Here is a 27,018-nt window from a genome sequence, read left to right as displayed (position 1 = left end):
AACGGCACACAAAATTTGCTTTTGCTACGTGTCTTGGTTCAACGCACGTTTGGTGCTCAGCCAAGCAAGTTTTAGGAATTATTCGTGGGGCACAACGTGCATACTTTTGAGTTTCTTGGTACCCTTAGCCAGTGCAAGGCTACGTGCATGTGCAGATGCCCAAGAAGGATATGGTTCAGCACAAACCGTTCTTGTTCATCATTTAGAAGCATCAATGTCCTCACCTGCTTCTAAAAAAGTAGAAAACTGAGGGAAATGTCATATGGTGGCTTCTTTCTTTGCTACACTGCAGACTAGAAGTTTGAAATTGTAATTTATGTAATACACTGTGAATTTCCGCTGTCTTCGACACCGCATGACACATTTCACTCATCACCAGTCCTGTAGTAAAAACCTGAAGCAAAGCGAGGATTTACTGACTCTGTGTGGAAGCTATCCAGACCTTACGCTGATGCAGGGAGTTTTTACTAATTACCTCTGTTTCTAATGAGTACATGAAAATTTCCCTGTGTGCATGTAATTCATTTGTAGATTTCTGCCTCCTGATGAAACTTGCGCATGCTCCACGCAGACAAGTCGATAGTACTATTCAGTGTATTGATTGCCATGAGGCAGGATAAAATAGACTGTGCCGAAGTGATTCACTGTTGCGAATCAGTTTGCGAACAATGATAAATTTTTATTTCTTCAAGCTGGAACTGAACCAGAATGAAATCGGAGCATGTTGAACCCGAACCCAAACCAAACTGTTTTTTTTTTTTCTGTTTGACACCCTGATAACATCATTGAAGTGACGTGTAATAGGTGTAGCACTGGGGGCAATGGCCAACCCCACAGTAGCCTCCGGCCTGCACGACGTGGAAGAAAGAGCAGAAGCATCATAGCAGGGTTGAAGGGTTGACTGCCTATCACTCTACTTGTACACAATGCATTCAGATACTTCAAGCTGGAGGGGATTCGGGAAGTAAAGCCCTTGAATACCAAATATATTCCACAACTTTGTTAATGAGCGTTGCAGGGCACCCTTTAATGCTGATCAGACATTGTGGCGTCATGTATGAGCCTGACAGAAGTAGTCAAGCTCATTTTTCCCTTGCTTCAAGGTAACACCTGACCCAAAGTATGTAGTATCTGACACCACTTGTATAGTTCTGAGTTTTATAAAGCACTTTGGCCAGCTATATGTGATAGTATTTTACAAGTTTACACTGTCATTTGCAATATTTATAGTATTGCTGTTTAGCATGGAGTTTCATCATCACCAAACTTCCAATGAAGAAGTGTGCATGCCTCTTAAGAGCTACAAATTTGCAGTATAGTCCCTACTGCTGCTTCTGAAGAAGTAACTCATGGCAGAGTTCATCGTTTCTAGCGAGATTAGTGAGCCCTGTAGCAGTAGGACTTGTGCCATGAGGAAAAAGAAAGGGGCGTTTACCGTGTGCTTTGCAGACTGAGAATTTTCTACTTGGTAAACACCAAGTAGAAGAAACAATCCTATGTTTTCACATCATATTTCCATCATAGATTGCTTTCAAAGAGCACAAAAAAAAAGAAAGAGAAAGGAATTTCTGCCGGCCACTAGGTCACAGGCTTGATTTCCAGCCGCAGAAGCCACATTGTGATAGGGGCAGAATGCAAAGACATGCTTTGGGTGCATATTAAACAACACCAAGGCCAGGATACCGCGAAACTATTCCATTCTGTTTTTATTACAAATCTGGTGTTAGTTCTCTCTGATAGGTCAAAATAGCTCGGGCCCGGCCCATGTGAGTGGTGCCGAAGCCATTTTGACCTACCATGAAAGGGTAATGGCAGATTTTGGATAAAAACAGATTGGAACAGTATTACATTATCAAGACCCAAGTAGTCAAAATATAATCTGGTGCCCTAGGCTACAACGTATCTTATAGCCCCCTGTGCAGATTCAGGGCATTGAACCCTATAACTAAAAAAAAAATAAAAAAATATGGAAGCCCATTGTCGCAAGGTAATTTTCAATTTAGGGCACTGCAACATTATGCTCGTGTATAGCTATGCCTGCTGCTCTCCACCCATCACCTTGCTAAGCTTTGCCACATTACCCAATGATGGAAACCATATATAGTATTGGCACAGCGATAGTCTTCTCCATGACCAGGTAGTGCAATGACCTTATCAGTCATAAGATTTCCTCATTTTGGCTCCTGCCAGAGGCCGTGCTTGCTAAAGCTTGCCAGAAGACCTGGTTAGTCTTAAGAATTTGGTCAATAGCCATATATAAGAATTTATTTAATTGTGGACAATAGTACATAAGTACATAATAGTATACAGACAAAAATATTACACAGGTGTCTCATAGTTCAAGGACTGCAATGGGAAAGCTGCAAATGTGAAAAGTGATGGGGATTGTAGCAAGTTGAAGGAAAGAGCAGGTGGTCTTGAGCAAAACTTCAAGCTCTCTATTGCACGTCAGGGATAGTTTTTGGCTCAAATGTTCATGACAGCATTGTGCACCAACTAAGCAGATTAATTCAGTGTTGTAAAACATGAGCTTTCAAGAAACTCATAATTAGTCACCCTAGAGTCTTGACATTAAAATTTATAAAGTCACATTTTATATAATCAAGAGCACTTGGAAGTATTTCTTGCTTAGTACAAATTGTTTTCTGATAAATTCTGTCAGCCAGGCTTTAATGAAGGTGAACGTTGAATGATTATTTTTTGCTTTCTGATAAAACCATGTCACTGAAGCTAATGAGAATATGCGATTTAGAAGTTTTAGTTATTGAAAGAGAATGTATTCATGTGCATAATAAGGTGGAAGGGCCACAAAGCTTGAGAAATAAGTTCTGAATACACACCTTCTGCTTTTTGCATGCAGTGCTCTACCTATCGAGCTTTGTGGCTGTTACTCCCTTCGCTTTCTTGAGTATTTGTGTTCATGTTGTGTAAACTAATATGCTCTTTTATTAATCACACCTCATTCAACCAAAGCCCTTCACTTCCTGTAATAGCTTTTGCTCCACGAGGCAAACCATGTTTTGCTTACAGGTATGTTTACAACATGGAATATGGGCGTGTCACTGAATCAACTATGGCTCACGAAGATGCAGGCAAGTTGGCTTTCCTGGTGGAGATCTTTGCAACTTGTTTATATTTCCATCAAGATATGACAAATACAATTAAACTTCACTTTAATGAAGTTGAAAGGGTACTGAAATTTATTTGCTACAACATTTACTTGCAACACTTAGCCATATGTCATTATACTGCAAATACATATCTTGCCATGGTTACTGCATTTAAAAGCACGCTAGTTTAGGTGCTGTTACTAAGCCCATCTGACTGCTGTGTGACTGTTCTTGGTACAAGTGCCCTTTATTGCAGAAAAATAACAACTGAATGCGTAACCTTGTTGTCATTGCTCTGCCACAAAAAGTTTGTAATGCTTTTCGAATGAGAAAAAACTTTGACAGCCATGGCTGCTTTGTTGACAGTGTCATGATTTAAGCTGAACAGCAGAACAGACTCAAGAAAAACATTACACAAAGCTTGTATAGCTTCATGCATAATACTATGATAATGGATCATCGCAGGCAGCTTGCCAAATCATTTGTTTTACTGAGATAACCATCAAATGCTGCAGACACTAACTACAGAAGTTACTGTAGCTGACAGAAATGATGAGCCAAAACCAATGCATACTTAAAATGTGTTTCAGAATGGTGTTCAGCCAATAAATTAACTGCCAATAAATCACAGCCAATAAATCAACATGCTAAGACTTAAGTGCACCGTTTTTTGTCTGAGTGCATGGCAGTTAAAAATACAAGGCTTTTGTACTTTATTAATGTAGCTATTTTCTAGGTCACACAGCGGTCTTCAAGTGCATCAGCCTTACTTCAGGCTGACATTTTCACCTGTGATATCAAAATAATGCCATATGTAAGAAGTTTTCAGATTTACGCAACTGTAGCAGCTTACATCTAATGCAGAAATACAGTCGAATCCCCGTACAACGAATACGCTACAACGAAATTTTCGCCACAATGAAGATTTTACGATTCCCCGTCAGCTGCCCATAGAAAGTAATACAAAAAAAGTTTCTTCATGACGAAGGTGTGTTTTATTCGGCATTTCCGCTTCATCAAACTTTTCAATAATGAAACTGGGACAGAACTGAAATTGGAACTGCCGAGTAGTTAAATTAGAAGGCCCTTCCAAAGCTGTGACGATCGTATGTCTGCTTCGTATGTCTGATCGTATGTCTAGGTTTTCGCTAACAAAATCAAATTCATAGTACCGATTTACGCCACTGCAATCCATAGCCACGCGTGGTCATACGCGCCTGCGCAAGACTGCACGGGATCACCACAATCGCTGCCGTTTTCTTTGGTGTGTGTCCGGTCGAAATGGCTACGCCATCGAAGAAGCGCAAGGAAAAAATGCCGCAGTTTCGCCCGAAAGGCGAAGCATCGATTGCGATAGCAGATTAGTAGACAGCTATATGAACTAAGAATAGTAGTTTTATCGGCCGTATGAACTTGTAAACATTCGCTTACTAACTAAATTACCAAGCACGGTGTCACACGTGCACAGGTTAACATGAACACCTCTTGCTCGATGACCGCGGAAACTCAGTGTCAAAACGTTGGAGTGAGAAGGCGCGGAAATAGCAGCGAGCGAATTGACCTCCGTGCCGTTTCTCGCTTCAACGTGAACTAAACGTCGAAAGGACAGCGCACACGACTCTACCGCACTAGTTGCACTTTGCCCACATTGCAGATCGCTTTGAAAATGAGGCCCTTGCAAGCGCGCACTTTGTGCACGTCGCAGATTGCTTTCAAGACATGGCAACTGCTTTGAAAGTAATGGATCCTTTTGACCTCATCCTAAAACTTATCAGAGCCCACGACAATGACATTGCGATGGCTCTTTTAATGGACTGTGAGACTGGCGCTTTACTTGCCGTGAAGCATAAGAAATCTGGGCTGACCGACTTCTGGAAATAAAACTTCCAGTAAGTGCAAGCTTGCCGACTTTGTCATAATATGCAATGAAATTGTGATAATTCAAACCGCTTCATTGCGGCGGTGCCTGTGCTGCAAAATGAGTGTTTCGAGATCGGCCGGGCACGCACGTTGAGTTAGGCATCGGCCGCAATGTACGAAAAATGCTGTAACAGCGGCGCGAGATGCATTCTCTCGTGAAGTCGACACGTTATTGACTGCCTTCGGTATGTCTCAACCTTTGCCTCACGCCATCGCGAAGATTTCCCGGACGATGGTTTCGGTTTCGTTTGCGGCTTTGCTGTTTGGCATACCTATATACAGTCGAACCCACTTATAACAATACCGGTTTTAACAATATATTGGTTATAACTCTGAGAAGCTGCTGCACCGTCAACTTTTGTATGTGAAATAACCTGCTTAGTTCAATGCCCCCATGCTGCATTATCGGTTATTGACCCTTTTCGCGGTGATCCCGTGGGCGCTGTCGTGTTTCATCACGTGGTGACACGTCCATTGCTTGCCTCAACTGCCTCCGTTGCCTCCTTGTTTACAGTGGAAGTGTATGACGCCAGCGCGGCTTAGAAAACCTCTGTTTTCGGAGATATCGTAGACGGTGCCTAGGTGTACGACACGAAGCTTTGATCACAGCTTCATAGAACATGCAAAAGCGCTTTTGGAGCTGATTGAGCTATGTCCAAACGGCGCAAGCAGCCGTATATGGTATTGTTCTAAAAGCGGGACTAAATATGTATTCCAAGCTATCCAAGCTTTCTGATTATGAATTCATTCAGGATTAGTGTGTTTTGCTCTTTGTTCTTTATTCGGCAAATATTTTGAAGCAATGGCTTGTCAGTTTCTGACTCAGTGAAGTTCCTCGGTGTGGCCACTGTCTGATTATTTTCTGCCTAATCGCTCGCTGGTAGGCTCAGTTCCAATATATTTGTTCTTGCTGCGCACATGGCTTGAAACGTCGCTGTTTTGTACATTGGGTACCTTGTAGCAAATAGTAACTCGCTTACTCTTGTGGACCACCACGAAACATTCAGCTTCGACCATTCGTGCACCATAGGTGTAGTCCGTCATTTATTGTGCGTATACAGTGCGCATATATTCAAGTGTACACCCATTCACTTATTCTTGATACGTTGGCGATAGAGTGGGCGTAAGTTTTCCTGCCGTTTGGGACAGATGTGTATAGATAACGTGCGCGAAACATACTATGACAGGAAGCGGCGCTACTCCCTTTGTCATTTTTTAACGAGTGGTACTCACTCTTGCCGAGGTTCTGGGGATGAAGCCCTATCTTTGAAGGTTAGCGATATAAGGCTGGCGGATGAGCAAATTTCTGTATCCTCGAGGAAAGCCATACATTACGAAGGGCCGGTAACACGTTCGGACAGTTGCAGCAGCGGTCCGTGAACTTGGCCACACAAATTCATTCTATTCCTTAACATGCCAGTCACTATTTTTGCAGCCAACTACTGCACACGTCTTCAATCCACATGATTCAGTCTAGCATGATTGGAGCACAGTGTGTTAGCGAAAACTCAGTTGCATTTCCGACAGCTGATCGCACAGAAGCAAGGTAGAAGCGGTAATGGTTTCGTATTCATGCGCGGTCGCTGAGGAGAGGTATGGTGCGCCGCGGTGAGCGCCATCTCGTTTCTCTAAACAAACTGCTCCGCGAAAAGGGTCATACGATGAAGTTGAGCTACTGGGTGTCCGTGCCGACAGGGAATGGAATGCGAACTCCTTGAAAAGAAAAGAAATTTGAGCCATTGCATGCCGCCGGGCGCTGTTTTCCATCCTTCTCCGCATCGCCAGCCTCGCGCGCCTCTGTCCTGTTGCCCTTCCACCCCTACGGACGTACACGAATGGTCGGCACCCATAGCTCTACGCCACGCACCCTCTGAAACACGAATGGACCGCGCCAACTGCGCCGATACCGCTGGGGCTGGCGGAGCGCCGCTAATGTGCGACCATAGAATAAAGAACCAACTTTGTATATAGACAAAACGACGTTAGCGTCCACCTAAATGAAGCGACGGAGTTCGCATCGCTGTAGTCATCAGTGAAAATCGTACTGGAATGACAACACCGGAAGGCTTCTTGCCTATTTGTGCCTTTAAAGCCTTTATTCTTGCGTTTACCGCCGCGCATAGCACCGTGTTGGCCACGTGCCTTCATGACTGCGTAGTCACCATTCATGATCGTGTCGATAGCGGCCGCGATTTCGTCCGCAGTGGTTGCGGCAAACAGTAGTTTCGTTTTGACTCGGTACGCACATCGGCCGCGTGCCTTCATAACTGAGTAGTCGCCATGCATGATTGCGTCGATAGCGACCGCGGTTTCGTCCGCAGTTGCAGCAAACGGTAGTTTCGGTTTGACTCTGCGTGCGTCGGTCGTGCGCCTTCAGAACCGCAAGGTTGCCGTTCATAATCGAGTCTACAGCGGCCACGGCAAACAATAGTTTCGTTTTTACTCAGTGCAAAGCTGTCGAGAATGAAGAGCACCGTCTACATCACGATGGGCGGCGACCTGGCGACACTAGTGGAAAAAATAATCTGGATGTGCGCGCGGTAGTGAAAAAAACCCAAGCAAAAAAATGAGCTTTGCAGGAAATCGGGCTGACATCATGGCCAGTTAAAGAAACGAAGGCCCGATTTCGGACATCTGGATCGGGCCGGGCTCGGTTCTTGCACGTGGCCAATCTATTTGCGACCACCGGTAGGTGATCGGCAGTCGGCATCGGGCCGACGTCACGGCCGCCAGTTGTTTCATTGTGGGCGTGGTTGGCCGCCATATGGGCCGACGACTTCCGCACGACGGTCACAACATGGCTTGTCCACGGCCAACATTCTTTTGCCGGCATTGATATGTAGGCTTTTTTTTTTTTTACTCAAGCACTGAGTTTTTTTTTTTTTTCTTATGTCTATTTTTAAGGTGGCGGTCCCACTCCGGCGGCATGAGCCCCCCGTTTTCAGTACTTTTGGAGCAACCGTGGCGGCTCTTTTACTTAGAATATAAAGTTGTCGTATATACCATAAAAAAGCTTAATTCTTGTAGATTCCAACTATACATAATATAAATAAATTGATTAATGTGATTTAGAAATATATGTTCAAGAACAAGCATGAGATACATAGTTTTGCGAACTGCGTCTCAGTTGTGACCATATTTAGAAGAAACTAGCGCATTTACTGCATTGGGGCTTGCTCTGTAGCTTTAGGACATGTTTATCTATTTCCTAGACGCAGAAAAATAATGTTGAATTTTTACTTTTTGGATAATTTGCTTTTGAAGATCGCCAAAATATCGCAACTTTTGTTGTAAACAGCCCGGCAACTACACGCTCAAGGAAGCTATATTGTGGATAAATTATAGTTCAGGGAATTTCCATTTAGGATGCAAAATTTCATTATGTACCTTTATTAGTTTTCCTAATAATGCGACCAAAATTAAGCAATATTTAGAATTCTGGTCCTACTTTTGCCCATTTTTGCGGGAAGGTACTAAAGCTATGAAGCTCCGGTTTAAAACTAATAAAGGTACATGAATGAAATTTTGCATCCTAAATGGAAATTTCTTGAACTCTAATTTATCCACAATATTTATTTATATTATATATAGTTGGAATCTACAAGGATTAAGCTTTTTTGTGGTATATACAACAACCTTATATTCCTAGTAGAAGAGCCGCCACGGTTGCTCCAAAAGTACTGAAAATGGGGGGGCTCGTGCCGCCGGAGTGGGACCGCCACCTTAAGGCCCCTGGCGCAGATACCAAATATTTCGCTTGCTCAACAGAGTTACCTGCAGACATTACATTCTGGATAACTTGCAAGTGCAGCAGCATTTAATTGAAAGAGTCGCGCTAATTATATTTTTATTTAATCGCTTTAGGGTGCATGTCGTAATGGTGGAATTAAGGCCATAAGCACGCAGGACCTATTCAACGGAATAAATTTTTTAACTAGCCCAATTTCGAGATATACGAAGTCAAATTAAGTCAGCAAAATGAGTTGTTGTTCTGAATACTACCCTCGAGCATTGCATAATTCGCAGTGCAGCAAGAAAATACAGATGACACCAAGACATTTTTGCCCCATACTTTGACGTATATCTTGAAACTGGTACTAGTTACAAAATTGGTTCCAACTGAATAGGCCCTGTATGTTAACGGGCTCATTTCCACTATTGCAACATGGGCACTAAAGTTAATAGTTACAAAGATAATTGGCACAATATTGTCAATTGGCAACTTATGCACTATACTATACTCATTTAGAAAGTAATGTCCACCTGTTAAATGCAACCCAGATGAAGAAACGGAATGCTGGTATGTGCAACAAGAATTTAAAAAAAGATAGTTTGACATAAGAAAGGGCACCATGTGTAATTCACTACTGAATTCATGCAGATGTTTGTGTCCTTAAGCACGCTATATATAGAAGGCGAGCGCTTTGTAGACAAATTATCACTATACAGTTGATTTTTGTCGACATTTATTGAACTATTTAGATACAAACACGACAGAAACTGAAATACTTTGTTGTAAAATGCTGTAATAGTAGGAATTAGTTGTTGTGACAAACAAAAAATGAGAATTAATCAATTGCAGTCTTGTATGGGTACTTGAAGATGTCCTTCCTTGAATTGCGCAAGCCCATTTACCAGAGAACTCTGCAGCCAGGTCACTTGACTGATTTTGCTATGGTCCCGCCCTGGTACCTGAAATACAAACATGTACTACGCAAGTTTCAGAAGTGGGACATCTAGAACTATTGTTTGGATGCTTAATATTGGACCAGATGCTTCGTGGCCTCTCAATAACTCTTTCAGCGTTGTACTTGATTATGAGCAGGTTCTGACAAATCCATGATTTTTCATGACAAACCCTAAATACGCATCACACATGCAAACGCAGTCTCACATTATTTAGCCTCAAAACAAGCATCGCGAAGATCTGACGCTAGTGGGGCGAAATTCGCCTTTCTTCAAATTACCTTAGGTGGGTCACAGAACTGCAAAGAAACATACATCGTGCGCACGGCATATACAGGACTGCAAAGAAACATACATCGTGCGCACGGCATATACAGGACTGCAAAGAAACATACATCGTGCGCACGGCATATACAGGGTGTCCCAACTACCATGCACCAAGATTTAAAAATATGCAAGTGCCACGTAGCTGGACAGAACCAAGGTAATGTTTGCCGTCACTTGGAGATATATACTCAGATTATTTTTGCATTTCGCCTATTTACACAATTAGTCCTAATTAATTAATCAATTTCTCAAATATTATAATAAGATGAAAATTGTAGAGCAACATGAAAAGCTCCCGATGCCGCTCGAAGCACTTTGCATGTATTCGCGAGCTTCTTTCACATTTGGAAAAACACTTTTATGAGTGAGTGTGAGTGAAACAACTTTATTGAGACCAGCAAATTGAGGCCTGGGCCTAGGCCGAACACTAGACCCAGGCCTCAATCCGCTGGTCTCAATAAAGCTGTTTCACTCACACTCACTCATAAAAGTGTTTTTCCAAAACACTTTTATGTAGCACGTACTAATTGCAACAGAAAGCTGTATCGGGAGTTTTTCACGTTTCTCTACAATTTTCTCATCGACACTTTTTATAATATTTGAGTAGTTTAATAATTAATTAAAACTAATTATGTAATTAGGTAGAATGCAAAAAATAATCTAAGCAGGGGCGTAGCCAGAAATTTTTTTCGGGGGGGGGGGTGGGATTCACCGGCCCGACCTGGGGGGGGGGGGGGGGGGGGGGCAAGCTTCTGCTTTCCTCTAGGTCACGTGATCGATAATAAATAGCGGTAGTGTAAGCAGACTCTATACATGTATATCAAAGACATGGGACCGCCCCCCCTCGCGTGTGCGTGTGCTTGTGAAGAAATTAAGTAAAAAGTAAAGTAAGCTCAGTAAATACAGTAAGTACGACAGGTACAGTGGGCGTTTGGAGCAACGGTCTCTCATCGCGCCACTGAATGGACCAGTCTTCGAAAACGCATCATTGAGACGACCCGTGCGATCGGAGAAGACATCATTAATTGTTAATTTTCGTCAAGCGTAGATGGCGTCGTCCTCGTCGGGGCGAAGTGCGTTTCACAAGTCAAGGTCGGCTATGCGCGTGAAAATGCACGTGTGACCAGGCTATACCTACTCCCATAGCAATAGCTTGTTCGCTGCGTCTTTGCGCTAGAAAACTTAAATATGCGCAAAAACGCGTAAGGCGTTTTTTTTTTTTTTTTTCGAAGCTTTCGTCGCCCTGCTCCCTCATACGAGAGGGTTGCATTTCCTGCGGCAAGTGCATGGGCCGCTGTGTGTTCCGCTGTGTGCGAGCGTGCAGCCGTCATTTGCCTTTACGTCAACAGATTCAGAATTGTACAGAATATTTCACCGCTCAGCACAGATATGGCATGTGTACGCATTTTAAGTAGTGCGTGCAACTCATTTCTGCTTCACTTACACCGGTGCAAACAGGAAGCGGCCTTGTACCTCACAGAATCTCGACTGATTGGTGTACTAGTGATGCAGGAATGAACTCCGGTATTGTTCAGTGCATAGTGCACATAATCAATTTCTCAGGACGCGTGAACTCCGACGAGAACTGTCAGCGCCTGCAACAAGAGTTTACTTACGCTGTACTGCGCACAGCAGTAATTCATGCTTGTCGGCTGTCTGTTTCGTGCATTCTATTGCGAGTCGGTGGAATTTCACTGCTGTCATCAACCCCTTCGTGTGTACATTGCTGGTTTGGGATTCCACAACAAAACAGCAACTACCAGCCTTCCGTAATTGCTGGTTTGGGATTCAACAACACAACAGTAATTACCAGCCTTCCGTAGGGGCGCAATCGCAAACAAGAGACGTTTCTCGTGAATCCTGCGCGAGCGCGGCCTAACCGGCACCTGAAGGGAAGCGGCGGAAATGTATACAGGAGATTTCGACCACCTGGGGTCTTTAACGTGCAACCTAAATCTAAGTAAACGGGCGTCGAGCGTTTTTGCCATCATCTAAAATGCGGCTGCCGCATTTGTTGCTTCATTTGTTGCGCATTTGTTGCTTCAGAATGCGGCCGCCACATTCTCGCCCAAAACTTCACAGAGTCTGAAAGCCTTGACAAACACCGTGACAGTTTTTTCCATATGCAGATATGATTCGCTGTAAATTACCAACCCAAACGGAAGCACCCAGGAATTAAATTGTGATAGTAGCACCGGTTTCATGAATTATGTCAGCGCGAAGCGACGAAAACAAAGGGTGGGTAAGTAGGGGGGGGGGTGGTTGAACCCCCCAACCCCCCCCCCCCCTGTCTACGCCACTGAATCTAAGTATCTTCAAGCGACGGCAAACAACATTACCTTGGTTCTGTCCAACTACGTGGCATTTGCATATTTTTAAATCTTGGTGCATGAGTGTGCTACGGGCAATGCATGCACACATCGGTGCTACATGCATACCACGATGCACCCACAGGCTCTTAATTCGTTTGCACGACAAACCACAAGACATCAAATTTTGGCCACGCTATTATAATGTCGCTTTCAACAGATCGAAAAGTGCAGACGAGCTCTTGAAACAAAGAAACACAGCCCTTACGTGCTCGCCTTCCAAATTAACGCTACAAAAATAGCCTCCAATGGCATAAATAATACGTGCAACTTATGAGTAAATATGGACGTCCATAGGAGGTGAAAATTCGTAGGCTGGAAGTGTCCATTTTCCGCAAGCAAGAAGCACAGCGCCATAGAAACCATGCGAAGCTGCACCGATCAAGCAGCCACTGAACGTCTCTTCCCGCCAAAAGCTCCCCCGAACATGCATCTACATGCCTGCCTCTTGCCGGTTCCTTCCCCGTGACTGCCACAGACGGGAGGCGACCTCCTTCTCTCTATTCTTTCGCTCCCCCCCCCCCCCCCCCAGGCGGAAGTCGGCACCGACTAGGCGGCGGGCGGGGGCATCCTATATGATCGGCCAGCAGCGTCATGCCAGCGTGAAGCCGACGTCTCTGGCCAGCCAAAACTTTCGTGCTCGGCATTATGCAGCCCTACGCAGCCGGGCCAGCATCCGAGGCCGAGCTAGCGCCGACGGGTTCGGCAACATAAGACGGCCTTTTTACGGTCCAAGCTCTTTAAGCCGACATGATCGGCTCCCAGCGATCTGCAGAGCACCACCCGATGGTCGGCCCTCAGCCTGTTTTGCTTGGGAAGCATGTCTCAGATGAAGACACGCGCGCCGTGTCCGCGCTGTAAAAGTCACGAGGCCTTCGCCGCTGCGAGCGCTTATCAGTCACGAGCAGTGGCGCACCAACGGGGGGGGGGGGGAGGTTCGGGTGTTTTAACCCCCCCCCCCTGAGGCAAATTTAACCCCCCCCCACGCGTCCAGCCCCACCAGTCCAACGTGTACCTTCAGTGCTCTGTTCTCGTTGTCATTACCATTCAGGAGGTGGCTTGAGGTTGAATTTTCCTGATTAACAAAAACACTCTATCACTGTCTTGTATTTATTCATTCACTCTTAAATTACTTTGAGTAAAATGCTGAAGAAATAAACACCGTCATCATTCTTGGTGTCATTAAATTATTATAATTATTAGGCATTTTATTTGCTGTTGGATTCCTCTGGCTAAATCAAGGAAATTGCATATTAAGCAAAGTGCTTCCTCCCCCCTCCCCCCACCACCACAAAAATTCAGCCCCTCCCCTGGCAGAGATCCTGGGTGCGCTACTAATCACGAGATGACGAGAATTGCACCTTCCGCACTGCTTTTTTGCAAAATAGAAACAGGATTATGCTGGTTCATTTAGTAAATAAAAGCATTTGTTTATTGGTTTTTTGATACCTTCGATAATTCGACATTCGGTTAATTCGGACATTTTTTCGGTCCGTGAAATCCGAATTAACGAGGTCTTACTATAGCAGTGCCATTCTTGGAACGCCGACAGCCGCGACTTGTTACACGAGATCGGAGCGTGCAGAAAGCAAAGTTAAACAGTTAAACGAGTCATCAGAATCAGCAGCCGGATAGAGGAAGGTGGTGGGGAGGGGCACTGGCCTCCCCGCCATTAAAGTTTTCTCACAACAGCTCTACCATACTCGTGTTGATTTTTTTCATGCAACCCGGTTATAACAATGGAACTTTTGTGGCACTTGAATATTGTTGTAAGTGGGTTCGACTGTACATACTAATTTTGCGTCAATGAAGTTCCACCACAACAAAATTTTTCGCGTGTCCCGTGACTCGACTGTAGTAGCATTTCATAATGTGCAGGTAGGGTGAGTGGGGGGAAATGCGAAGGGGTGTTGATCCTAACAACTGTCAATGGAATGCGCATGCTCAGGCAAGAAAACGAGACTGCAAGAGGATACGAGATGCGGCATGGTATTACAGTGTAGACCGCTTATAACGTAAGTCGCCGGAGTCGCGAATATCTGCACTATAAGCGGTACCGCACTATAACCAAAACAACGATTTTCAAGCCCTGCACGTATGGAAAACATGTAGGCCAAGCATGTAGACACGCTTTGTACTATCGCGCGCACATTGCGATCACGTTTTCGCCAGTGAGCTGGCGAAAACATAATCGCGATGTAGCCGGTTATCTTCAAGCTCGACAGCTTTGCACCGAGTCAAAATGAAACAACTGTTTGCCGCAACCGCTGCGGAAAAAACCGTGACAACTATCGACGCGATTATGAACGGCCACTTTGCGGTGCTGAAGGCAGGCACCCGACGCACGCACAGAGTCTGGACGAATTAACTACCATTCGCTGCAACAACTGCAGCCGAAACCGCGGTCGCTATCTATGCGATCATTAATTGCGACTACGCGGTTTTTTTCGCACGTGGCCGACGTACGTACCGAGTAAAAACGAAACTACTGTTCGCCGCAACTGCTGTGGAGAAAACAGCGGCCGCTATCGACGCGATCGTGGATGAAGACTACGCAGTTACGAAAGCCCGCGGCCAACGTGGTGTTATGCGCAGTGGTAAACGCAAGAATATAGCTTTAAAGACACAAATAGGCTCGAAGCGTTCTGGCATTGCTGTCACTCACGTACGAGTTCAACTGATGGCTGTGGCGATGCGGACTCCGCCGCTTCGTTTCAGTTGGACGCTAGCGCTGTTCTTGCTCTTTTGCGTCGCACATTTGTGGCGTCCCTCGCTCACCGAGCTCCCAAAGTAGTCCAAATTAACCGATGTGCGGCCAAATAAGTCCGAATTAACGATAGTTTGATTACATTGAATAATATATGCATACGCCGGCCGGGAGCGCGCACCTCGTTGAGAAACGTGCTCGCTGCCGCCCTTGTCGGCGAGATTTTCCCGCGGAAGCCGCATTATAACCGGTATTTCGTCTCACGCGGCTGCACTGTAAGTGGTATGCAGATACATGGAGTGCTATGGGAAAATTAACGGGAGTCTGAAAAGACCGTACTATATCCGGTCCTGTACTATAAGCGGTTACGTTATAAGTGGTCTATACTGTACTTTGAATTTCACTGACTGCATTTTACAAACACCCTCGGCTGTGGCAGCAGATGCAGAGGACACTTACAAGGAAATGAGCTGCAGTACTTGCTTTGTCTAAATGTCGCATTTTACAGTTAAGTAGGTGGAGTGATCGGCCAAGTTTCATGAGCTCAACCATCACGAGCCTTTTCATGGTGGCATTTGTACACCTAACCTCCATAGTTGATTTGGATCCACGAGAAAGTGGTGCCATGGTCCAGCTGTCTTGCATGCATTACACTTCATTGCAGCAGCTTATTATTGCTGTCACAGCAAAACATGCATTCTCCCAAACTTTTTCAATCTCCTTGCAGAGCATTCAGGTGTATTTTTCTCATGTCATAATGTGGGTGGGTTTTCATCTTTTTTGTGCGGTCTTTTACCTACTTAAATGTTGCATCATATTAAAACATTCCATACACAATCTTCACTGTGCATTGAGTTAACTCGTCTATATTTGTTTACGTTATCTCTTGTGTATATTTATGAAGAGCAGTCATTTGGCTACTTATGGGTTCCAAAATATGCATGCAGATGTATCAAGCTTTTAAAACAGCGATGTGAAAAACCATACACAAGAAAAGTAACATTTTGCTACTTTAAGCTACATAAATTATTTGTAATTCTGAAAAAGCAAATAAGACGGCCATATTGTCAGGTTTTCAAATTTTGAGCTTTATTAATTAGGAAAATGAGTTTCTGATGTGCATCTCTCATTGAAAGCTAAAGCACGTGCACACTAGCTATGAGCATGGTTGTGAAATTTCAAAGGCTGAGTTCGCTGAGTGCATGTGATAAATGAAAGTAGATATGAAATCTGTTATTGTTCATAAGATCTTTTTCTTCAAAGAGCATGCAGTTGTCTTTCATAACTTTAATAGTACACTGAAAGAGTTACAGTGCCTTCTGGCTAGTACTGGCTCCTTATGGCTTAAAAGAGCATGTGCTAACAGTGATAGATGTGAGTCGTATTTGCTGCTTGCTTCTCTGCACTTATTTGCGGTTTGCTTCCCTTTGGCCTCATGCTAGGTATACAGTAAAAGCTCGATGATACGATCACGGCTAATACGAATTTCCGGATGATACGAATTTTTCTGTGGTCCCGGCCGAGCCCCATTACCTTGCAACGTGCTAGAGAACGGTTGTTACGAATCGATTTTCAGCCTGCGTCGGTTGATACGAATAAACACCGCCCCTCCGACGGCCGCGAAAGAGAACAGCGCGCAGTCACGCGCTTTCTCTCCTCTTTTGGTGCGGAGGCGCGGCGCCGGACAGCGCGGAGTCCGCGACTGGGCGCGAATAGTTTGAAGCGAATAGTTTGAAGCGGTGGCGCTTTTGGTGCTTTTGTACTTTTCCTCCTTTTCTGCGAGCCGTCAGATGGAGTGGCTGCTGCGCTTCGGGCCGCGTTCTTCGTGTTTGCGCCATTTTGCCTAGTCGCAGCGAGCTATGTCTCGCAAGCGGAAAGCACTCTCCTTTAAAGAGAAATTAGACATTCTTCGAAAGGTCGATGAGGATCCCAAGATGAAGCGGACGGAGTTGGCTAAGGAGCTAGGCCTCGCAACGTCAACACTGAGCACAATTCTTGCACAGCGAGACTATCATTAAAAACGTGCTTTCCTTCAACGTCAACGCGAAGCAAGCGAATTCGAACACGCTTATTTCGAACATACCGCGCACCGACAATGCTCTTAGCAGCGCGCCAAATCACGCGGCGGCGCCTCCGACCGGCATTGCTCCGACACCGCCATAGAGCAAAAGCTCAGGAGAGACCCCTCAATGCCGCGCGCGAAGGAACGGAGAAAAAAAAAAGAAAAGAACCCGCGGCGGAAATTTCCTTCTCTCTCAAATTGCAAGGTCGCCGTTTCTGCATCGCGCCGGAACAAGCGTGTACGTGCCGACTAGAGTGTTCTAGACAACCGTATTCGAGCACACACTAGTGCCGACGTCTCAGCCACGCGGATAAAATGGCAGTGAACCCTTCTCCTCTATTTTCTAGTCACATGTTGACCTTGCACGCTGCGGCAGCAGCGCAGAGGGAAGCAGCGGCGGAGGCACAGTCGGGCCAACGAAACTGCCACGCCCGCAAACGCTCGCTTCCCGATAATGGCAGAAAACGAAACTTCAGGAGGCGGCTAAAATAAGCTGGCGCCAGCACGGCGGCGGGCGCGCACGGAGATGTGCGCACGGAGTCGAAGGTGAGAGAGCTACGAGGGAGTTGAGAGGGAGGGCGAGGGGAGCCAGCGAAGCGGCGGAGTTGACGCGGCCAAATCCGCTTCCCTGCCGCCCTCCTCCCTCACCTTCGACGGTCTCCGCGCGCACCCGTGTGCCGGCGCCGCCCGCTCGCTCCCTGAAGCTTCGTTTTTTGTCGTTATCGGGAAGAGCCGGCATGGGCAGTTTCGTCGCCCGCGCTTGCTATGCGCTTGCGCGCCGCGATATTTCACGACTCGCACCGTTCGTGCATCGTGCTATGGTGCACGAATACTTCAAAAATACGTCCTTTTAATTCAAACAAATTTTCGGGCCCCTTCGAGTTCGAATTATCGAGATTCGACAGTAGTTTTAATTGTGTTTCGATGATACGAATTTCGGCTAATACGAATATTTTTCGTGACCCCGTGAGATTCGTATCATCGAGCTTTTACTGTACTATATTGGTGTTTTCTTCACCAGAAAAAGTAATTTTAGGGAGCAATTTTGTGTGTGTGGATGGGTGAGTGGGTCCATGCATGTGCTTGTGTTTGCAAACACTCCACAAGGCATTGAGTGTAGTGCTGTCTTGCATTCATAATTTTACATGCATAAGCTGCTTTGTGAGCTTTCTCACAGCATTTTGGTAATCATCACATTGCTGTGAATGATTTTTGAAAACAACAGTACAGTGTGAATCTCTACAAAGTCAATTGATTCGGAACAACTTGGTTAAGAAAGCTTTGGTTTATCTTCTGTTTGTTTCTCATATTATTGGGTCATGTTCATGTTTAAAGCACTTTTTTACTTGCTTGCTGTCTCTCTGCTCAACACAAATGACTAACTTTGGCCAGCTGTCACTACTGCATAATTACAGTGCATGTTTTCATTGTATGCTACTGTGGTCACATAGAAACGACACACTATGTCATTGGATACCATGTGAGGGTGGGAAAATTTGGGTATAGCAGCAGGTTGTCGGTGCCATTTGCTTGTTGAATGCCTCCTGCATATCTAGGTTTGAGAGGGTAGTAGCAGACAGTACCTAGTGGCTATGTATGCCATTTCAAATAGCTAGATTTGTGCATCATGTCATCTTCCAGATTCATGAGGCACCAGAAAACAAGCTTATAAAGTTTTTGCTATGGGCTGTTTGAACTGGTAACTGCTGCAATGGCAATTTCTTCTAATTTTACTCACAGTGTCTGACCTATCGTGGAGAAATGGAGTGCTGGCCACTGCATCCTGGGACTCCACAGCAAAGGTTGAGTCACAGCTTACTGACTAGTACTATACTGCTGACAGATACACAGTTTTGCCATTTTTATCTTTGTGCTTCCTTACAGCATATTTATCAGCATACATATTTGGAACCAAGACTGTTTCGGGCTAGTTGATTCATCACAACAAAGAACTGAACGACAACATATGAACAAGTAAAACTAGTGGCAAGGAATAGCATACCATCCAACTTTATTTTTTTAAAAGCCAAACGAAAGGAAGAAAGCACACGTCAAAACACCATGAACACATAAAGGATGACTAACCAAGAAAATCTGACCACTGATAGCCCATCACTTCACAAATCAAGACAAATTAATTAGGAAAGGCAAGAACCAACAAACGGCATTGAAAAGAGTGAGACATCAGGCTATCAATAGCTTTTTGCGATACATGCCATCCATAAGAAAAACCACTTAAAGAAAAAAGAGAGTGTGTTCACTGCAATCGTCATTGTGTCAAAAATTGTAAAATCTGAAGAGGCAAAAATACATACCAAGAGCAAAATCGTGATAACAAATACATATAAATGCTAATGTGATAGAACAAACCGACTATAAACCAACTCTTTTAGGTAGAAACAACATAGAAGCACTATCGGTGCAATGACATAGTGGTCATTGCAGCAAACATACTTTCACGTGACTCTGCACCGACATGTCAGCGTATACGGCTGACAGCGTTTCTGGTGCTGTGCAAAGCTCGCATCTTCACGCAGTGGTAGAAACACTTTCCGCCATCTACTAAGACACATCCAGTGCTCAATCACGTGAAATCTTGCCAAGGTGATAGTACTATCACTAAAAGTAATCACTTGAGAATATCGCCCCTGAATAAAACTTACCTTTGCTCTGCAAGGTACGCCACTATGGCTGATGACTGTTATGGGACATTTTCGCTCCTAAATCCGCTGCACATTTTTTATTGCGATGCACTGTTTTGTCTTGTTGGCTCATCAAAGCTTCACTTATACGATTCCCACAGTGCTTGGGATCTGCATGATTTTTTTTATCTTGTATTAAACGTTGTTTCCCATGGGTGGAGTTTAACTTGACATGTTGCATGTTTTGCAGATGTTGCAAAAATGAGAAAAAGTCACAGTAATCTCTATTAGCAGAGTACAATCAACCTCTCTATATGGCTTTCATAGAGTATGAAAAAGCATTTGATTCAGTAGAGATACCAGCAGTCATAGAGGCATTGCGTAATCAAGGAGTACAGGAGGCATACATGAATATCTTGGCAAATATCTACAAGGATTCCACAGCTATGTTGGTTCTCCACAAGAAAAGTAGGAAGTTACCTATCAAGAAAGGGGTCAGGCAAGGAGACACAATCTCTCCATTGCTATTCACTGCATGCTTAGAAGTATTCAAGCTCTTAGACTGGGAAGGCTTAGGAGTGAGGATCAACGGCGAATATCTCAGTAACCTTCGGTTTGCAGATGACATTGTCCTATTCAGCAACAATGGGGATGAATTACAACAAATGGTTGAGGACCTTAACCGAGAAAGTGTAAGAGTGGGGTTGAAGATTAAATATCCAGAAGACTAAGATAATGTTCAATCCCTGGTTCAATTCCCTGTTCCCTGGCAAGGGAACAAGAATTCAGGATCGCCAGTCAGCCTCTAGAGTCTGTAAAGGAGTATGTTTATCTAGGTCAGTTACCGGAGACCCTGATCATGAGAAAAAAATTTACAGAAGAATAAAATTGGGCTGAAGTGCATACGGCAGGCATTACCAAATCCTTACTGGGAGCTTACCACTGTCGTTGAAAAGAAAAATTTACAATCATTGCATCCTACCGGCGCTGACATATGGGGCAGAAACTTGGAGGCTAACGAAGAAGCTCGAGAACAAGTTAAGGACCGCACAAAGAGCGATGGAACGAAAAGTGTTAGGCCTAACGTTAAGAGATGGGAAGAGAGTGGTGTGGATCAGAGAGCAAACGGGGATAGCTGATATTCTAATTGACATTAAGAGAAATAACTGGAGCTGGGCAGGCCATGTAATGCATAGGATGGATAACCGGTGGACTATTAAGAGTTACAGTATGGATACCAAGAGAAGGGAAGCGCAGTGGACGATGACAGAAAACTAGGTAGGGTGATGAAGTTAGGAAACTTGCAGGCGCAAGTTGGAATCAGCTAGCGTAAGACAGGCTGATGTTGATGAATATGTATTCATGGTGCTTTGTAGTAGCAGTGAGACTATTATTCACATGGTGTTCTCGCAAAAGGAGTATTCACACATGAGATTTCTTCCTGGGATTGGGGAAGTGCAGCATACTTCCGTTAATTTGACTCCGGTTAATTCGATCCCGACAGAATATCCCAGCCTGCACCCATACAATTTTATGGGCCAAAACTTCCGTTATTTCGATCTCAGTTTGGCCTTCGCAGGATAAAAAGAACTTGACTGGTGAGCGTCGCTGCAATACAGCAGTGTTATGCGGTGAAGCATACCAAGAATGAAAAGGGCCATTGTCACTGGTCGTAGTACGCGTTTCTTAATTATACAGTCGCACACACACCGTCTCCGGTCACAGTACTAGCACCTAGATGCCTAATAAGCATACTGGCAGCCATTCAGAGCTGTTTCTAACATTGCTGTGACGATTTGAGCCCTCGTTTTGTCTGCCATGCGTGTCTCGTATGTGAAATCGGTAACGGGGCACGGCGCGCGCATGCGCCGTTCACCGAGAAGCAGAGAAAAACCATCTGTGTTTTGGGAAAGCTAGCGAAAAGGAAAGCGGTAAGATAAAAAAACTTAGAAAGTCGAGGGGTCGAGCCAGCAAAAAAGCTAGGGCCTAAAACTCTGAAGGCCTGCCAATAAACTTATTAGGCGTCTCGGTGCGTATACTGTGAACGGAGACGGCACATGTACGTGTGCAAATTAAAGAACGCATGCTATGTCCCATAACAGTGGCACCTTCTCCCACTTGGCATACTTCGCCGCATAACACTGCTGTATTGCGGTGAAGCTAACTTTAAATGCAAATACTGCCAAGTGAATCAACGGCGTGTTCCATCGTTTTTTCTGCCTTTTTTAATTCGACCTGCCGGATAATTCAACTAGTTGCGTCGGTCTCATCAGGCTCGAATTGAAGTTGACTGTACTATCCATGAAATTGTTTCCGGTGAACTTGCTCTCCATTTCCCGCCAGCAGCGTCGCTGCTGAGCAGATGCACCTGCAAAGGTTGAGAGCTCATCCCTTTCTGGCCGTGAGGACCATTTGTGGATTTCGAACAGTCTCCTGCCTTTGTGGGGATCATGATGGGGCTACACTGCCTGACAAAGGCCTGACTTCATCGTCTTGTGGTCCCCATTGTGGTCCCCATTGTCCCGTGTGCAGTGGGGAAGTGAATTATTCCCTTGTGTGAACTCCCTTTATCTTTGGTAATAATGATGACCAATAGCTGCTGTGTTATTGTGGCAGAAACTGCCAGTTTGGCTTACAAAGCAAAATAGTAGTTTGTGCTATTTTGCTGCTGCTTGTGCTTAAAATGAATGTGTCATGGCAGCAACAGACAAACAGCTGTCCCTGGCGATGGCACTGTCCTTCACTGGGAAGTTTATTTCATTCATTGACTTATTCATATGCTGCAGTTGTTAATGGGCCACTCACCAGGCCCCATCGGAAGTTTTGTTTATACACTAGTTGTTGAGCATTGTCCAGGTGGCATTCTGCTACAAGATTATTTTAAAAGGCTTTAGTTGTAGCCGCCGAAATAAAAGCTCATGAAGCGCTACCTTCCCTGCAGCAGAAGCTCTCTCTGCCATTGCCCCAGCCAGCACCCACAAGCAGTGCTGGGCAGTATCAAAGATGCATGTATCCTAGATTCTATCTTAGATACTCTTTGGGTATCTTGTATCTGTATCATGATACGTGTGACAAGATGTGTATCAGTATCTGTATTTCCGATACATGAAAAATGTATCGTGTATCTTATGATACAAGTTACTGCTATCGCAACATCATCGTCAGCCTATATTTATGTCCACTGCAGGACGAAGGCCTCTCCCTGCGATCTCCAATTACCCCTGTCTTGCGCTAGCCGATTCCAACTTGCACCTGCAAATTTCCTAACTTCATCACCCCACATAGTTTTCTGTCGTCCTCCACTGCACTTCCCTTCTCTTGGTATCCATTCTGTAACTCTTAATAGTCCACCGGTTATCCATCCTACGCATTACATGGCCTGCCCAGCTCCATTTATTTCTCTTAATGTCAATCAATATCAGCTATCCCCATTTGCTCTCTGATCCACACTGCTCTCTTCCTGTCTCTTAAGGTTAGGCCTAACATGTTTCGTTCCATCGCTCTTTGTGCAGTCCTTAACTTGTTCTCGAGCTTCTTTGTTAACCTCCAAGTTACTGCCCCATATGTCAGCACCGGTAGAATGCAATGATTTTACACTTTTCTTTTCAACGACAGTGATAAGCTCTCAGTCAGGATTTGGCAATGCCTGCCTGCCGTATGCACTCTAACCCAATTTTTTTCTTCTGTAAATTTCCTTCTCATGATCAGGGTCCCCTGTGAGTTAATTGACCTAGATAAACGTACTCCTTTACAGACTCTAGAGGCTGACTGGCAATCCTGAATCGCAACATCACCGTGCGATAAACGTTGGCTGAACTCCGCTTCTCAAGCTGACACTGCTGCCACCAAGCCACCTGAATAAAACTTCGCGGCATTCTTTTATCTTTCTGCCAGAGCCCTCCAGCGAGAGCATGTGATGAGGTCTGTGCGTCCCAATTGTTGGAGCAGAGTCACGCGGTGGCGCTCACGCCGTCTCGATGAAAACAAGCGCGTACGTCTGTGAACAGCCTGCCTTTTGTTTTATTGATTTTTTTTTGTTTTTACGGACAAGGTAAAACTCCACAGTGGTATTTGCGCCATTGTGCAGAGGCTGCTTCTTATTCACGTTCTTGTAGTTACAGCAGAATCTCGTTGATAAGATTATGTATAATACGTTTTTCGGGATATAATATGATTCTTTTTCTTTTTCCGATAATACGATTTGGTTGTATAATACGTTGGATAATACAATTTTCGGATGGCGCGCTTTATTTTCCGGTTCCCGTGAAGATCATATCAACGAGATTCCACTGTACATGGTGACCCGCTAGCTGGTCAGCAAGCAGAGTACCGACTCCCACAAATTACAAAAGCGGCAATCAAAAACCGCTGACAGCGCAGCGTATACACATTTACATACGTGTTAGCAAACATGTTTGCTGCTACATTATATAGAACATTTAAGAAATTTGTGAATGTATCAAAGTATCTTAAGATACAAATGGAAAGTATTGTATCGGATACAGTAATTGTGGTCGTATCTTGTATCTGTATCTCAAATACTTGTTGCCTGGGTATCTTGTATCGTATCGTGATACAATTGCAAAGTATCTTTGCCCTGCCCACAAGCAATATTCCTCTCCTGCCTTCACCAATATTGGAGCCAAGGACCTGGGCTGTCTCCTTCTCTTTTATCACAACCTTCACCTTCATTTCTGTTTCTTTTCTTTGTTTTTTTTCTCCCTTCTTTTGCTGCGTGGCACATTGCCAGAGGTGGTTCTGTGCATTCCGTGTTTCAGAGTTGTTCACGCTGCTGCTGCCATTTTGTACGCTACTTGCACCATGCGTGTGATGCCCAAGAGCCATGCAAGTGAGATCTTGCTGGCAGGGCGAGTGGCTCCTCTGAGAATAAGATTGTGCGAGCTTTTGTGTAAATATTTTGTGTTTGTATTGTCATGACTTATGTTGGTGTAATACTTTGCAATGATCACGTGGTGACTATTGTATCTGCAATGCCCAAACCTGGTAGGGTTTAAAAAAATTTGGGGGGTCTATTTGTGCAAATAAAATAGATAAAATAAAGTGCACGCAAGCGGCACAGCATGGGGCTCATATGAGTGGCTGGTGGTCTGGTGCAATGAACATTAATTCGGAAGTTCATCTCTATACTCGGGGACAACTTTCTGTGGCAATGAAGGGAAAGCTACGGAGGCAAAGCACGCACAAGTGAGAGCGCTTCTGAAACGAGTCCTGCATTTTAATCCATGTTGGTTTTGGCTGGGGAAGAGAAAAGATAAACAGCTTATTAGCAACAGTTAAATAAGACAGAACACACCACTGAGTGTAAAAGTTTACTTATTTTGCGGCTTTTCCCTTCCGCATCTGGGCAAACGTGAAACCGTCGCACGGGGAAGCTGCGTCGATTCAGCGCAGTAGCGCACCCAGGATCTCTGCCAGGGGGGGGGTTGACAGTTTGCGAATACCATCTAAACAGCACTAATTTCGGTTTCTTCACGGGAAGTTGTAAAAAAATGCGCTTTTTGCGAGTGTGCAGACAATTGCGCGTCTTACATCTTAGCTGCAGTACTCAAATGCGTAAGGAAAGAAAAGGGGTTAAACAAAAGGGGGGGTTAAGTCGGCCTCAGGGGGGGGGGGTTACAACCCCCGAATCCCCCCCCCCCCCCCCGTCGGTGCGCCACTGATTCAGCGTCTGTTCCGAGCAACCAAAAGCACTTTCAAACGCTGCTAGACTACTTGACGTGCTAACAGATATGTGCAGCATCCACGTGCCCATAGCTTTCCCTTCATTGCCACAGAAAGTTGTCCACGAGTATAGTCCTGTTTATGTGTTTTCTTGCATCTGTATTTCATGAAAAGCGCATTGTCTGCCACATTCCACATAATAATGAGCTAGGTACATAATTACACACCCTTGAACTTTTACAATTGTATTGTAAAATGCCCAATTTTGAGACCTTGTTTAATATTGTCGTATTGACATCGAGGATTTTTCTATTTTTCACACCTAACAAGTTTAGGGCAAAACTGATTTCAAATTAATATAAATACAGTCTGCGAACAATTTTTCAGAGCCTGATTTTTCGGACCCACTTAGTTATTCAGGCCCACCCACAGCAGCAGCAGCACTCTCTCACAGAACCAATGTATAACGGCAACTGAAGTTTCGGCCGTTGTTACACGAATATTTAATGAAAAACTTTGTGAAAATTTCGTTTGTGAGTGGTGCAGAAAATTCTTTCTATGGCTATAGAGCAGATCGAGTACCTGTTCACAGTGTCCCTACAGAACAAAGTCTGCGAATTTTATAATACACAGTCACCATCTTGAATAATAAAAAAATATTTTTCACTATAAGTACTTTTTGAGTTTGACTGCAGCATTATTCGAATTTAAAGTTAGCAGGTCTGATTTTAGAACTGGTTGTGCCATGGCGGTGGCATTTTTCCTATCTCTTCAGATCTGGAAGCTAAAGGCTCATGGTGACAAGAGTGGTTTCAGCCTGCTCATGGAATTGGAACATGAGTCGGGTGTGGCCTGTGTTTCACTGGATGCTGAAGGGGAGAACTTGGTCTCAGGCACCGTGGAGGGTTGCATCAGCCTCTGGAAGCTGCAGGGCTCTACTTGCACTGGACAGTTTGAGAGTCAGTCATTCGTGCTTGTCATACCTCCATTTCTTCTATTTCTCTGGAAGCAGAGATGTTCTCTGTAAGGCAGCTAGTGCATTCCGTGTCAGAGCTGCTGTTTATAATTATTATCACTTGTGCTGCACTCTTGTGTGTGGCCTGCTGTCATACTGGTTGTTTCATTGACCACTGCTTCCAAGTATTGAGAGCACGGTATTTGAGACACAATAATAACTTTTGCTGGCTAAAATTCATAGAAGTGGCAGATGTCAGAATTTGTGTGACGGTTGCCAATAAACTAAATTTTACTTATTTTAGTCACTTTAGTACATACATTGCCGCTGCAAAATTGAAGCCGGTTAGGGCTCACATATTGTATCAAAGTCTACTGTACCTCAGGCAGGCAAGACCAAACTTCTCTCATTTACAGTCTTCCCCTTTGGCAAAGACTACTGAATCTGCTATGTACCTATAGCCAGTGACAGGTCAAGAATGCAGGAGAGGCTTCTTGCACAAAAGCATGCTGCACCTTGTCTCCCATGCTTTAAAAGTTCCTTTACGGGCTGTATAGT

At 44.6% G+C, this 27,018-nt stretch overlaps 1 protein-coding gene across 1 annotated transcript in view; it reads left to right on the top strand.

Annotated features, from left to right (window-relative positions):
• The window catches only part of LOC119436086 (protein FAN), a 136,980-nt gene that overhangs the window by 92,460 nt on the left and 17,502 nt on the right, over positions 1 to 27,018 (top strand). Inside the window, exons 26-28 of the mRNA XM_037702829.2 lie at positions 3,031 to 3,092; positions 18,922 to 18,983; positions 26,281 to 26,464. Of these exons, the coding sequence (XP_037558757.1) occupies positions 3,031 to 3,092; positions 18,922 to 18,983; positions 26,281 to 26,464 (308 nt within the window). The remainder of the gene's footprint in view (positions 1 to 3,030; positions 3,093 to 18,921; positions 18,984 to 26,280; positions 26,465 to 27,018) is intronic.

The sequence above is a fragment of the Dermacentor silvarum genome, chromosome 1 (assembly GCF_013339745.2).
Source record: "Dermacentor silvarum isolate Dsil-2018 chromosome 1, BIME_Dsil_1.4, whole genome shotgun sequence".
NCBI lineage: Eukaryota > Metazoa > Arthropoda > Arachnida > Ixodida > Ixodidae > Dermacentor > Dermacentor silvarum.
The sequence above is the reverse complement of the archived record's forward strand: the minus strand, read 5'-3'. Positions and strand labels throughout refer to the sequence as shown.